The sequence below is a fragment of the Barbus barbus genome (assembly GCF_936440315.1).
Source record: "Barbus barbus genome assembly, chromosome: 21".
In the NCBI taxonomy this organism is placed as follows: domain Eukaryota; kingdom Metazoa; phylum Chordata; class Actinopteri; order Cypriniformes; family Cyprinidae; genus Barbus; species Barbus barbus.
The window spans coordinates 27788125-27802739 of record NC_136749.1 but is presented as its reverse complement, the minus strand read 5'-3'; the positions used below and the strand labels follow the sequence as shown (position 1 = coordinate 27802739).

Genomic DNA, 14615 nt, shown 5'->3' with positions numbered 1-14615 from the left:
ATTATGTGATATTGAAATCTTTTACTGTCACTTTTGATTAATTTAATGTATCCTTTCTAAATAAATTGAGGAAAAAAAACTTATTGACACCAATCTTTTGAAGAAAACATCACATATACTTTTCACTTGGGCTAGTAAGCAACCACTGAGAATACATAATATATTATATTATAATAGATGTTTTACTAGGTTTTTGGAGGGCTCTTAAATAATGACATTTTCCATTTTGCTTCTGGATAGTGACTAGTGAAAGATTTGGGACTGTGTGTGTTCTTGTTCTGCCATCAGCCAATCATGACGTCACTTTTCCTGCGGCTCTAGAGCGGTTAGTCACATGGCATTTGGTTGGCACTGAACTGTTTGACAGGCCTATAAAAGTCCCCTTTCCAAGCAACACTGAAAGTGAAACCAGTTCAAACAAACCGGACTAATGAAATATGGAAGGAGCATGAAGGAATTTCCCTGACTAGCCACCGAATGTAGTCTTACCTAAATGTTCACAGGAAAAGCCGAACCGCATGACTAAATATAATCCACCTGATCTGGGGAAAAATGCGGAAGGTCCTGTCTGGGAAGAGGTTTGACATGCGTTGACCTTTAGGTGTGGTCGCACACAGGGGGAGCTTTCTGTCTTCAAGGCGAAGCATCCTTCCCGAGGATTTCCTTACAGCGAGAAAGGGACGCCCTCACATCCCCGGGCTAAAAAAAACAATGCTGTAAAACCTCCTCAGCGTCTCAACAGCTATTTTATTATTTCCGTTAAAAAGTCTATTTCTGGCCAGTTACATAATGAGCTCTTTTCAGTCCTGCTGGGATCAGGTCAGCCGTTTCATTGTTTTAATGCACACAATTTGATTACGGTTCACATGAAAGCCAACATTCCTTGTCAAATGACATTAAGATACAAATTTAGTTAGTTAAGCGGACTTAGGAATTCTATGATTTCAATTACGTAACATTTAACTACTTTAATTCATGTGAATGTAATGGTGTCATATGAAACTATTTTAATATTATTCCTCAATTACAATTGATTTTGGATGATTTTGGGCAACTTTGTTTCTAATTTTACTCTATTCATCCAAAGTACACATCTAAGTGTTTATTTTATTACAGTTTATCTATTTGCATCTGTAGATTTCAATTACAATAGATACATGTAAAGGCTGTTTTCTCAAAATTAGTTTTAGCACTTACATACAACAAATTTGATAGTTTTATCTATATTCTGAAGGTTTTTACAGAGAGGTTTGTTCATATATCACTCGCCCGATTTATTTAACATTTTATTACTAAAAATATATGTTGTTGTTTTTTTGTATACATGTATAATTTTCTGATGATGATTAAAAAAAGTATTGTTAACTCTAATGTTTCAACAAAATGAAACAACCTGGCTTTAACCAATATTCAGATTTTTGTTCTGGTAATGTATGCAAATTAGTGTAATTTTTAATTAGATAATGCATAATTTGCATAAGTAAATATATGATCAGAAAACAATTGTCTTAATGCACTGTGATTAATAAACTAAGAAAAGCATTATAATATCAATTAATCAAAATATTTACCCTATTCACTTATCATTTCTTGCCTTAAAGTAAAAAAAAAAAGTTCTTATTAACCTTGCAACACAATATTAATATTTAAAACAGCATCAAACAAGCAGTTCAGTTACTTTAAAGTAAAAAAACAAAAAAAAAAACTACAAGGGAATTTGCCCCGTGCGATCAGAATTCAATTAAGTGTTTCAAATCACGTTACAAATAAATAAATGATTCACAAGCAGCTGGTTGTCGCTCTTTTTGCTGCCAGCTCCTCAGTTGCCTGAAACACATGCGACTGAAAGTTTTGGAGAGATAAAAGCATACACATGTTAATTGAGGGATTAAAGAGAACGAGGAACAAAGTCATTAAGATAATCCAACAGAGGGATTTCCAGTGTATTTTTGCCTCAAAATTTCCTCTGTGTTTGTCTGATAAGGGACCATTCTGTGTTCCCACCTGATTATAAGTCCCTAATGAATTGAAAGCCTTTTTTTCTGGCTAACTGCACCGTTGTGAACTGTACGTCCCTCGCAGATATCCACCGGGGAGACGCTATTTATCCGCTCATCTTCAATATGTCACATTTTGTGATTACATTGCTGTACAGATTGTATTGCTTTACTGAGAAAAGGGGCTGACATCTGCTGGATTCTAATACACTCCACACATTAATCACAATTGCATGACAACATACGGGTAATATCGCTTTAAAAGCCTCTCCAGCAATGTGGGCATGAAATACAGTGACCCTGAAAAGTATTTGGACACCTAAGCCACAATTAAACATGCATTAGATAACAGAATAGAAAAAAATAATGCGGCATGAGCAAATAAATGCTGCACAAGCTTTTCTCAGAACCAACTTCACTGTTTTGCAACAGTCATGCAAAACACGTCGCGGTATAAACTGTAAAACATCTACAGCTCTGTACCAAAACCAAGTGAGCTGCTTAAGAAGACAGCATTTTAATGTATTGGATATTTGGCATTTTTAATGATCAATATCACTGATGAGTTTTTCTTTTTAACTGATGTGTCAGAAGGGACTTTTTTTTTTGACATCGCTGAGAATTCCAGTGTACAGAACTTCCATTCTCTGTCTTTAATAGTTTACTGTCTTGGGGTGAACCGATGTGCGTGTTTCAGGGCTGATGCTGATAACGATTATTACAGATCAAGTAGACCGATAACTGATATTTTGAAAAGATATACATGTCTGGTGTAAAAATGAAAATTGACAAATTTAAGAATAACAAGGTCTCTGACAAAAACTTTTTTTTTAAATGCTTTTAAATTATTTTATCAGCAAATCGGGTTTGAAAATGACCGATACTGTTAACCATGTAAAAATGCTTAATATCAGTGCCGATAATCGGTCAACCCCTATTACCGTCTCTGTTTTAAAAGTTTCAACAATACATATTAAATTGATAATAAATTATTAAACAAACAAAATAAGCAAACTGTATACAAAAAAACTATTAGCGTTAACTTCTCTGGTATGAATAATAAAGGCAAATGTGACAATACAGCAGCTACCATTAGCATTTACACTTTTATATCATTTAAATAAGTATTTGAATAGCTAATAAACATTCATTTTTAACAATCTGTTTGTTTGTGAAAATACTACAATAGGATTACAGAAACAAGAAGTTGGTATCTAAATAAACCTATTTTCTTTTCCTACAGTAGGAATCGATCCTAGGAACCGATCAAAGGAACCGATCGTCTTTGCCCAAGTACTTAAAGCACGAAATGAACATGAATGAACATCAGAAAGAACACACCATTTTTCAAGTTTAAGTCCACCGAAGTTAATCTACTCTCCTGTTTGATTTGTGGTTAAGGCTAGAAACGCACATCTATGTGCACGTCAATATAGCTTTAATTTTTGTCACACTGTACAACAATAATAACTGTTTTTGCATTATTGTTTAGGGTTGGGGTAGACATTAATAAAACACAATCTAATAGGTAGAAAGTTTCCGGCCGTAGCTGTCGGACGAGATGGCAGATTCGGCGTTATGATTGGTCAGATCAGCTGTCAATCAAGCTTTTTGCGAACGGATGGTCAATTATTGTGCTTATGTGTGCATGCATGACCAAAAATAAAAACACACTGGGTAAAACGCTCATTTGAGTACCAACATGGTTAACGCCTCTTATCAGCATCCGCCATCACAAAAATCAACCACACAGTTTTCAGTCAACCACTAGTTTTCAAGCATCACTTCTGAGGGGTTTTTTGATCGAACTTCTCAACAGGGATCTCAAATGAACTACATCTGAGGACACAAACTTTCCAAAATTGTGCCTTCTCAGCTTAAAGGATCTTCAGACGGTCACTACGGGACGCGTCCAGTGAATCATGAGCCAGCTTTAACCTCCTACGCACACTGCAAATCAGCAGGGCTCTTCTCGAGACGCTCATAAAACATGTGAAGTGTTCCTCTCAGCTCAATAATGGTGGCATGGATTGCTAATTATGTCCTGCATTACGGAGTAAAGAATTGACAAGGTGGCTATTGCACTTCAATCACGGCTGTCCCCTTTTCGCACACAAGCGCTTTCCCTGTGAAGAAAGAGTCCAATTAAAGTGTTCCCTGATGAATATGAAAATCAAATCCGAATGCACCATGCTGAGCAGTTCTTCTTTATCTTCTTAACTGACGCAGGCTTTTAAAATGTATATTTTTCACCAGCCGAATAAGAACACATGTCTATTTAATCATGGTAAAAGCGTGTTTAGGGGTAACTCTGACAAAACCTGTCAAGAACGTGTCTTTTTCCACCCAAAAAGCAAAAGGAAGTGTATATGTATTGCATTAAAAAATAAGCTTTAAGGACTGTTAACATTTCTGCATTGTACAATTGTTTACGACAATGTAGAAAGCATACAATATGTAAATAATGTATATTTATGCAAAGTATTTATACATCATGGTGATATGTTATAATGCCTTTAATTTAAGCTGACCATTGAAACGTTTGGGGGCAGTAAGATTTTTATTTAATTTAATTTTATTATTATATTTTTTTTAAAGAAAGAAAGAAATTAATCAGAAATTAAAGAAATGAAACCAAAAGTGAGATCATACATTTATAACATTACAAAGGATTTTTATTTCAAATAAATGTTCTTTTAAACTTTATATTTATAAAAGAACCCTGAAAAAAATGCAACAAGTAAAAATTATTTAAATTTAAAGCTGCAGTCCGTAACTTTCGGCGCTCTGTCGGTTAATAAACAAAACTTTATTAAGCGTCTTGCAGAAGAATATTGTAGCCGCACCTACAATCACGAATCACGCAAGTACTGGGCTACTCCGCAGTGCTACCTGCCCGAACCAGTCGAAAATAGTCTGACTATAAACACTTATTATAGGTGTACCATAGTGATTCAGGACAAGCCAAGAACACGGTTTGGAAAATGGTTCATGATGTACTCGCTTATATTAATTTAGTAAGTTTTGAACACAACTGCAGCTTTAAATAATGAAATATTAAAGCAATAGTTGTTGTACGGTCTTAAATATAAGCTAACATTGTATTTTTTTATATAATACATTAAATATTCTAATAGGAAATCATTGAGAATAATGGGAAATCCCAAAATTTAAATAAAAAATTAATACATATTGACTTATGATAACTTATGACGGAAATGCACTTAAATATCACAAAAAAAAATTCCAATAAAAAAAAAAAAAAAAAAGTGTCACAAATCAGTTTATTTTTCTTTGCATAAAATAGTTTCTTTCTTTCTTGATTTTTAGGTGAACTTTCTGCAGAAAATTCACTCTATTTGTGCAGTCTATTCATTTTCATATAGTCTTTAAAAAGTCTCACAAGTACTTTCTTATAAAAATTAAAAACTACTTTAAAAAGCTGTTTAAAACAGATGGGGAAAAGAGATCTGGACATTTATTTCCAGCACATATATAAATGTTTAATTTAAGAGCCACTGGCCATGGAAAGTGGCTGCACTATCTGTGCATTTACAAAAATGTGTCAAACATATAAATAGCAGTTCAAGCTACTGATTTATTCACATACAGCAAGAAGCATTAGCTCACAGCACTGAATGTGTGGCCTCAGTTCACACAGCACCTAGTTAAGGTCTCTGCTCTAGTGACAGATGAGCATGTAAATGAAACATTCGGTGAACGCCGAGTCGAACTCGACCGCTATCTGTCTCTGCAATGCCTATTAGGCCTGGTTTCTATCTAATCCATATCAAGTGGCTTATATAAAGAGCGAGACTGAATGACGCCACAACCAATGAATAGACCATGAACAACGTGGCGGAGCTAGCACTGTTCACTCATTTAACACACAAGTGTTTAGCACAAAGTGCACATTGACCTTTTTAACATGCACCACACCTATAAACGGACACAGCAACGCTTTCACCAACAAACCACTGCTAGCGACTGATGTCAACTTGTGCTACAACACAGAGGTGGATGGAATGAACAAATTCACTATATATATTAATATGTTTGGGGTCGGTAGTATTTTATATTTTTTAATTAACGCTTTTACTCAGCAAGGATGCATTATATTGATGAAGAGTGACACTAAAGACATTTATAATGTTGTAAAAGATTTCTATTTCATATAAATGCTGTTCTTTGAACTTTCCACAATTATATTAAGCAGCGCAACTGTTTTAAGAATTGATAATAATCAGAAATGTTTCTTAAGCAGCAAATCAGCATATAAGAATGATGCTGAACAATCAGCTTTGATCCCGGGAATAAATTACATTTTAACGTGTTCAAAAAATAATACAAATATTTCACAATATTAATGTTTTTACTGTATTTTTAACACTTGGTTGTGCTTAAAATCCTTTATCTAAAAAATGCTTGTAATTTTTCTCGTCATACTATATTATGGATTCAATCTTTTTGTCAACTCGTTTTCTTTTTTAATTAGCATAGGACAGGTTTTGTATTATTTTTTGGAAGTGATTGATTTATAGGCCTTATTGATCTGAACTCCTGCACCTCAGTTTTTGAGTGAAAAAGGCAATATTTGTGGATCATTTTGGTAATATTCACTATAAACTCAGATCAATGATGTCTACAATCAATCAGTTCCAAAAAAAAAAGAAAACAAAATGTGCTAATTGAAAGAAAACAAGTTGATAAAAAGATTAAATCCAACATTTGGTAACAATATAGCTTAAGGAGAAATGTATAAGCAGTTTTTTTGGAGGCCAGTCATTTTTGTACAGCAACACCACAAATGTAACAAGATGGAAAAAAGCACAAAAATTATCAAAACTGTGGACACTGTTGTACCATGTGTGAGAAAAGTCAGTAAGTTTTAGTCCAATGCGATAACATTAATTAGCATTTTTGGAAAAAAGAAAATCCTGCAAATGCACAAATGCAACCTTGTGAGCATAAGAGACAAAATCATTTAAAAATCAGACCCCAAATTTTTCAACCGTAGTGAATATAATGCGTTATATTCCATATAGCTCTTCCTCATCTAGGCTCCTTTCTAATGTAAAATCTTTGTTTTACGAAAATTCTAATTACTCCCGAAAGCTCGATTTAGACTGATTTATTCATGCAACACGCCTCAAAAGTTTCCACGTGATAAATATTGTCATCTGTTATGCGCCGATGATGGATCGTGACTGATTTCAGCTGCTGATCAGAGACCGGCTCCATCTTCACAATTACATTCTGCTGAACGCATGAGAAAAAGGCTGACAGGCAGTGTTTTAAGGGCACAGGTCGGTCTGAATCGTCTCTTTGTCACGATCCCCGCATAAGCAATAACAGCCATTTAAAACTGCTGTTTTAGTCAAATAAAAGAGAATAATGGCTCTATGGAACAAAGCAGAGATAACGTGCAAGAACAACACTCGTATCAGCACCTGCTATCAGTCAGCAGCATTTTAAATGAAGGGCGAGGGTGTTTACAGATGAAGAATAAAAATAGCAACTCATTATAGTAACAGGGTTGCCCTCAAATTACAGTCAGGTCATTGTTTTCATCTCAAATTAGAGATTTACACTAATTTCCTCATAGCCTCGCACTTAACCTATGCACTTCAATGTTGTTAAGAGTTTCTAAATCTGAACTCAGCCTTAATGCAGCCTACGCCCCTCAGAGACCTCCCTTCACAGACCGAATGAACACGTCCGTAAATGGTGAAACCACATCCTCTGACAGCAATGAAGAAAGCACACTATAACAAACCGCCGATTAGGACATCAGCTATACTTCAAAGCAATTACTCACAGGTACTGACTCGATCTGCTGTACCTGCTGCACAGAAATGCACGCAACTGGACAGCTTTGCTTGCTTTACGTTGCTTTTTACATGCTTAACGTTGATTCTTTGTTCAAAGTGAATCTGGTTAAAAATGATTGTGTTGCATGCTTACAAAAGCACCTGTGGTGATGGGTTCTTGAAAGCTGCAATGCATCTTGAAAAGTAAAATTGCAATTTATATACAGAGAAAATTGGCATAATAACAGTCTCGCCAACATTTACATAAACTACCGTTGGTATCAAATTAACATGGTGGGTCTTGATTGAGACGTGGCAGTTAATGCATGTGCAATACATTACATGCACAGAACCAAAAAATGTGTAAATTTCTGAGTGTAATGATTGGGCAGCGTTTCAACTCCATTCACATGTCAGACAGTTTCTAGTATGGAACTGAAGCTGTGAGAAATCGTATGTGAAAACACGCAACGCTGATTCATTCGTCAGATATGGACAGTGCCAAACTGAGATTTACAAGATCATTGCAGGACTAAATGAAAATGTAAAAATAGTGTTTTCAAACATATGAAAGCCCACGGAGACCAGATATTATTATTTTTCAGCCTTATTTCTTGATATCTTTTTTCCTGGAGTTTTCGAGTTATAAAAAAAAAAAACAGTAGTGTCATTTCTATTTCAATTAAATGCTGTTCTTTTAAACTTTCTATTCATCAAAGAATCCTTAAAAAATTTCAAGCAGCACAACTGTTTCTTAAGCAGCAAATCAGCATATTAGAATGATTTCTGAAGGATCATGTGACACTGAAGACTGAAGTAATGATGTAGTAAATTCTGAAAATATATGATGCTGAAGTAATGATGTAATGATGCTGAAAATTCAGCTTTCTATCATAGGAATAAATTAAGTTTTAAAATATATTCACATAGAAATAGTTTACTTTAAATTGTCAAAATATTACTTTAACTATATTTTTTGATCAAGTAAATGCAGCCTTGTAAACAAATAAACTATTCTGAAATAAATGATTAACAAAAGAGAGAGAGACAGCACTGTCAGTGGTGCTTATGTGGGCGACACAAGTTCGAATCCGGCTTATGTCATTCATTTCCTGCTCCTTGCTTTTCTCCTGTCTGCTCTCAAACTGTCATTAAAACATCAAAAAGAACAACACATGACAGACCTTGGTGAGTTTGAAAATAATTGTAGAAAATGTAACGTTGAATCATCCTATGTCGATGATGATGACACAAATTAATCAGCAGCTCTGCTTAACCTTCTTTCTCTGGGATGCTCTGAATATTAACAATCACATCTAACTGATAAGCAGTTTTAATTAGACTACTAAACAAGATGAGAGAGAATCTTCTGGTTATTCTGCTAAATTTATAATGTGATGTGTGTGTGTGTGTGTGTGTGTGTGTGTTGTGTGTATATATAAACACACATATACACACACACACATGTATGTGCATACAATGATTTTGCGGTCAATACAAAAACTTGGTCAATTTAAATACATTGTGTGTGAATTAGTTCAGACTTAATGTATATGCATTCAAATGTTTTGCTAAAAATTCACTGTTATTCAAACAGATGCATATAATGGACACGCTTAAATATTCTTACATTTGATCGTTTAGTTCATAATCATCATTTGTTTTCATATTTATTGTCTAGACCTAGTGTGAATTTTCAAGCCTTTCAAATGAGATGAGAAAAAGGAAATGTCAAGAAGGGTGAACAGAAAGAGAAACTCCACCGGAGCTTGCAGGAGAATGACAGTCTATACTTTGTTCTCTTCATTGTGACAGGCTGTTGTGAGGCTAAAGATCAGTCAGAGCTTTCCTGGACTCTACAAGACTCAAATGTCAATCGCTTCACTATCTATCTGCTGGTGGAGTGAGATTCAAAGTTCAGCGTCAACGGTGACAAAAGAGCACAGGCTTCAATACTGCTCTTCTACAGTGATATATATATATATACAGTATACCTATCACTGGGTTGAAAACATCTACACTCGGTTGAATATCTTTAGGCTAACACAGATGAGTTTTTGACCAAAACCTGTGACAATACAAGAGTCTGATACAGCGTTTCCTATACGTCACAATTCAGAAGAGCAACTACATTAACTGAATCAGTTATTGGTGGATCAGTTTGAATCAAACCAAACCGAATCAGTCAGATAACTCACCGAATCAGCTCAAACGACTCACTGAACTGCAGGTTAGTTGACTGAAGATGACTCGAAATGAGTCAAGAATCAAAATGTGTACTTTCTGAAACTAATAATTGGCTAAAAATGAAAATTTTCCCAGTTATTAAAACTAAAATCATACTGGTTTTCCATGACATGTTCAAAAGTTATAAATTTTTGCAATAGAATTTCAATAGAGTTTTACCTAAATAAACTGAGTGCTGCATGATTAATTAAAACAATCTGAAATAGTGATATGGCTTACGGTTAGAAGTGCTTATAAACCGGCTGTTGTTAAGAAAAGAGAAGTGATTTTCTGCCAAAATAAAAGCTTGATAGTTTAGGTTTTGAAAAAAATCAAATATTAATTAATAAAATATTAATATTGTAATTTTTACTAAATTGTAAATGGAGTATTATATCTGCATTTTTAAAATAAATAAATATTGAATGTTTTATTACAACATCACAAAAATATATTTAGTAGTAATTATTAGTAATGTCATTACTAGTAATAATGATTGTATTAAATTATGTACAGTATTGTATATAATTAAAAAAAATTATAGATTTGTTTTGACCAAATAAATAAATAAATTTGATAAATTTTTTCTCTCTAATTAAAAAAAGGAGTGTCACTGTCAAGCAGGCTGTCACACCCAAAATAGGCCTCCTGTTGCGAAAAAAAATATAGGAAACACTGAGTCTGGTCCTGCTTATAGAAGGCCCTACACGTCTCTGTGGTTCATCTGAGATGAGCGAGCTAACCACATGGTTTGACTGAGCTGAGAAACTCATGAAAAATCTTTCCACAGGAAACACTGTAGTTAGTACAGGAACTAAAAGCAACGCAGAGTGAAACAAATTTAGCTGAGAGAAAGCATTTCCTCTTCTACAACTAAACTCTCCTCTAAACAAGCCGGACGACATTTGTCACATTCTTGCCTTCTTTCAGCTTCAGCACAGGACTTCGACCGCAGATGGCACAAATACAAACATTACAGAGCCACCAAAACTAAATCAGAGTAAAAGAAGACACTGTTTCAAACAGCGGCTGACCGCTTCTGTTTGGCAGCCGTATGACCTACATATAAATGTCATCTGTCTGTCTGTTTGGGCAAACTTGTGCTGGTTAAAGTCTTTATCTTTAGTTGGAACTGACAAAATGGTGCCACAACAGTTGACATGGGGAAGTAGAGCTATATTTCCTGTCACAGCTTTCTACAGTAAACGGTCAAAATTTCCCAATAACGCACAACAAATTCACTAGAGGCCACTGGAAGACTGACTGGAATAATTCATCCCAGACTTCAAATGCACGGCGGTGAATTTTTCTCTCGCTAGAGACTGTAAAAACACTTTTACAGCAATAGTGGCCTTGAAGATGTACAATAGCTAAATTTGCATAACCCCCCCCCCCCCCCCCAAATAAATACTTGCACTTCACAAATTCACAGACTTGCAGTCCAAAACAGTATGTTTACCTATAATCATGGCGTACACACAATAAATGTGTGTTAAACAAGCAGAAGGGCTCATGTTACCCAAGATTCAATATCACTGACATAATCTGAACTAAACAAGTCTGGAACGGCACTGGCATTAAGAATTGGCATAAAATGCGATGTGCGAGGCCATTTCAACATTCATTAGTTACTAGTACAGTCTTCTATTCCTTTGCTAACTATTGATAACTAATTAGGATAACAGATTACCAGTGTTTGCCATTTCATTCTATGTGGTTCAGAAATGCACTGTTCACTCAACCAGTTGCTGCTGCATATTCCACTTTCACTATTAATTATGACAAGCACAAAAGCAATTAATAGTGACATAAGAAAACATATCAGTTGGGTTAATGCAATCTGTCTCATAAACAAGTAGTAGTTAAACTGGAAGAACTATTGGGATTGTTAACAGAGAAATAATTGGATTGGAAGCAACAGCTGGAGTGAAGAGTTGACCTGTGAACCACAGATCCCTGAAAGGACACGATTGCTTAACTAGTCATTTAAAACACACAGATGCTAGTTAGTTGAAATGAAAGGAATACATGTAAAGGAGCGCACGTGACTTCATCTTGACTGATGCACATCATGAAATCACAAAACACATGATCTGATCTGGAGGAAACAGCAACGACATGTTCACGGTGGGCTGTGATTTGTGTACATCCATAACATAAGCCCCCAAACATGTGGATGTAGCCGTGTACGAGGGCGAGGTTCGAGCCCACAAATGAGAAAAACGCCGATGCATTGATCGTTTTTACCTTAATAATACTGGCTTTCCGTGGGATTCTAGTTTTGCCGTCCAGCACCACAGACGCGTTGGTCGTCTCGAGCCCCTGGTTCTCGGGCGCACACAGTCCACAGTCCCCGTTTGAAACCGACACCTCGCTCGCAGCTCTGCCGTCCGCATCATCGCCGGGCTGGGCGGATTTCCCACCAGCGCTCGGCGATGAGACCCCGCAGTTCTCGGCGACAAACTCCGCCATGAGCCCCGTGTAACGCACGCAGCCGCCTGTGCCTGGCAGTATTAGCTGACGGTTCGAGTAGCGAGCGATTGGAGCTCTCCGAGAGACGTGAGAGAGAAATTGAGAGCCATCGCAGGTTTAATTCTGGTCTGCGTTTCTGTTTCGGCTCTGCAGCATCCGTCGCGTTCGATACATCGTATCTGCGCGCACCGCGTTCGAATGTTTCAATGTTACAATGTTGCATGTGTCATTGTTGAGGCGCTCACGCGGGTCTGACAGATACTGCCATCTGCTGAATTCACTTCACATCGGTATAATACACTGCTGCTGCGAAACACCGCACAGCAGATCCGTGATCAGATAGGGCTTTACATGGAAGTGCGTTCATGTCGAACATATATGCTGCAGGGAGACCGGGGCAAGTTGTCAAATGGGCAAATTCACAGGAAACTCGCTTCTCATCTACGTTATCTCAATAACTGTTGGGAGTCGCAAGATTTTATTACACGATTCAACAAATGTTTGTTGTCAAGCACGTTGGTTTCAGAATCCTACTTCAAAACTTTATTAAATAATTTGTGAGAATTCGGTCATGCACTCAGACAAAAGGCAAATATACTGTATAATGAAGGTGGATTCTCCAGACAAGTGTGTTTTGTCAATATTGTATTTGAGCAAGTTGATTTAAAAGCTATAAATTGAAACAAAACAAAAAATCACACCGTTTGACAATGCAATGATGAATCCCTACGTCCTAGACAAATATAGCGATATTAGCTGTATAAAATGTTTATAAATTTATCGTAGTTGATGTACATTAAGTTAACCGGCATTGCTAAAGAGATGATTTGCTTCTAAGTAATCTAATTAAGCTATAGTAAGGTATTAGTTAATCATAATCATAACACCAATTAAAAATGTTTTTAGATGAATATGCATGCATGTCAAGACAGATGGCTGTTAACAACTTGCTGCTGTTGCTTAATAGTCAAAATGTGCTGAAAAATCTGTTCTTTGTGCAGTAAATCATCTCGACAAATATGAAAAGACGGCGTCTAGAAGTTAACGCCAGTTAGCCAGGATGTTAAAAACTGTTAAACTACATCACAAGCCACAGTATGTTCAGTTAGTAGAGATTATATGTAAATATTCATTTTGCATTTATTATTATTTTTGCAATACACTCTGATGACACTGGAGATGCAGGAATACACGTTCCTTTTAAATAGGTTTGTGAGCTATTCAAGTATCAGTATTATCTGTTGCATTGTTTACATTTTCCATTAATAGATCATCAAGTGTCTGAGCCCCACCAACCATTTAGGATTCATACAATTCATAAAGGAAATTTTCTGTTTGAGTAAATTATGCCAGTGCCACACCCTGCCATATTCTTTGGCCTCAGGTGGCCATATTGAATTCAGAGTTCAGCATTTTTATGATGATTATTAATAATGACTCGCCATATGCCAAATTTGGTCCAGATAAAGAGAAAAACCTAGATTGGTAAACAAATGAGCATTTTTGTATAAAACCCCAAATATGATAGAAACGCATTGATGTGACTTTTTCACTGGAGGAAGTGTTGTTATGGATTGTAGACCCATTTTGTCCAGAAGTGATGGTTTGAAAATATCTTAATGATGAATTTGTTTCTCACAAACATGTGATTTTTCACTTTTAAAGATGTTAATTGATGGACTGAGATTACTTGTGGATTATTGTGATGTTTTTATTAACTGCTTGGACTCTTATTCTGACGGCACCCATTCACTGACTGCAGAGGATCCATAGGTGTACTGCTAAATTTCTCCAAATCTGTCCCAATGAAGAAATTAACTTGTGTACATCTTGGATGGCCTGAGGGTGAGTACATTTTAGTACAACTCTAACTGCAAATGGAGAGACCGGGCACACATGACTGTATGGTTTTGCTCTTTTTATTTTCCCAGCACTGAATCCAGTCCAGAGCATGTGACACATGAAAGCCTACTTGTTATTTGACCACCCTGAGCAGTTTAAACCCGCCTCCTCACATTGTGTTCTCATACACGTGACATGCACATTTCAACAAGTGGCTTTCAAGCAGGTGAAAGTAGCACACGCTCGAGGAACATGCCAGACACGGATG

At 36.0% G+C, this 14615-nt stretch overlaps 1 protein-coding gene across 1 annotated transcript in view; it reads right to left on the bottom strand.

Moving 5' to 3' along the window:
• LOC306887700 (inactive phospholipase C-like protein 2) overlaps positions 1 to 12799 on the bottom strand; it is a 40390-nt gene extending 27591 nt beyond the window's left edge. Inside the window, exon 1 of the mRNA XM_079445660.1 lies at positions 12281 to 12799. Within this exon, the coding sequence (XP_079301786.1) occupies positions 12281 to 12505 (225 nt within the window). The 5' untranslated portion in view covers positions 12506 to 12799. The remainder of the gene's footprint in view (positions 1 to 12280) is intronic.
• Between the last annotated feature and the right edge of the window lie 1816 nt (positions 12800 to 14615).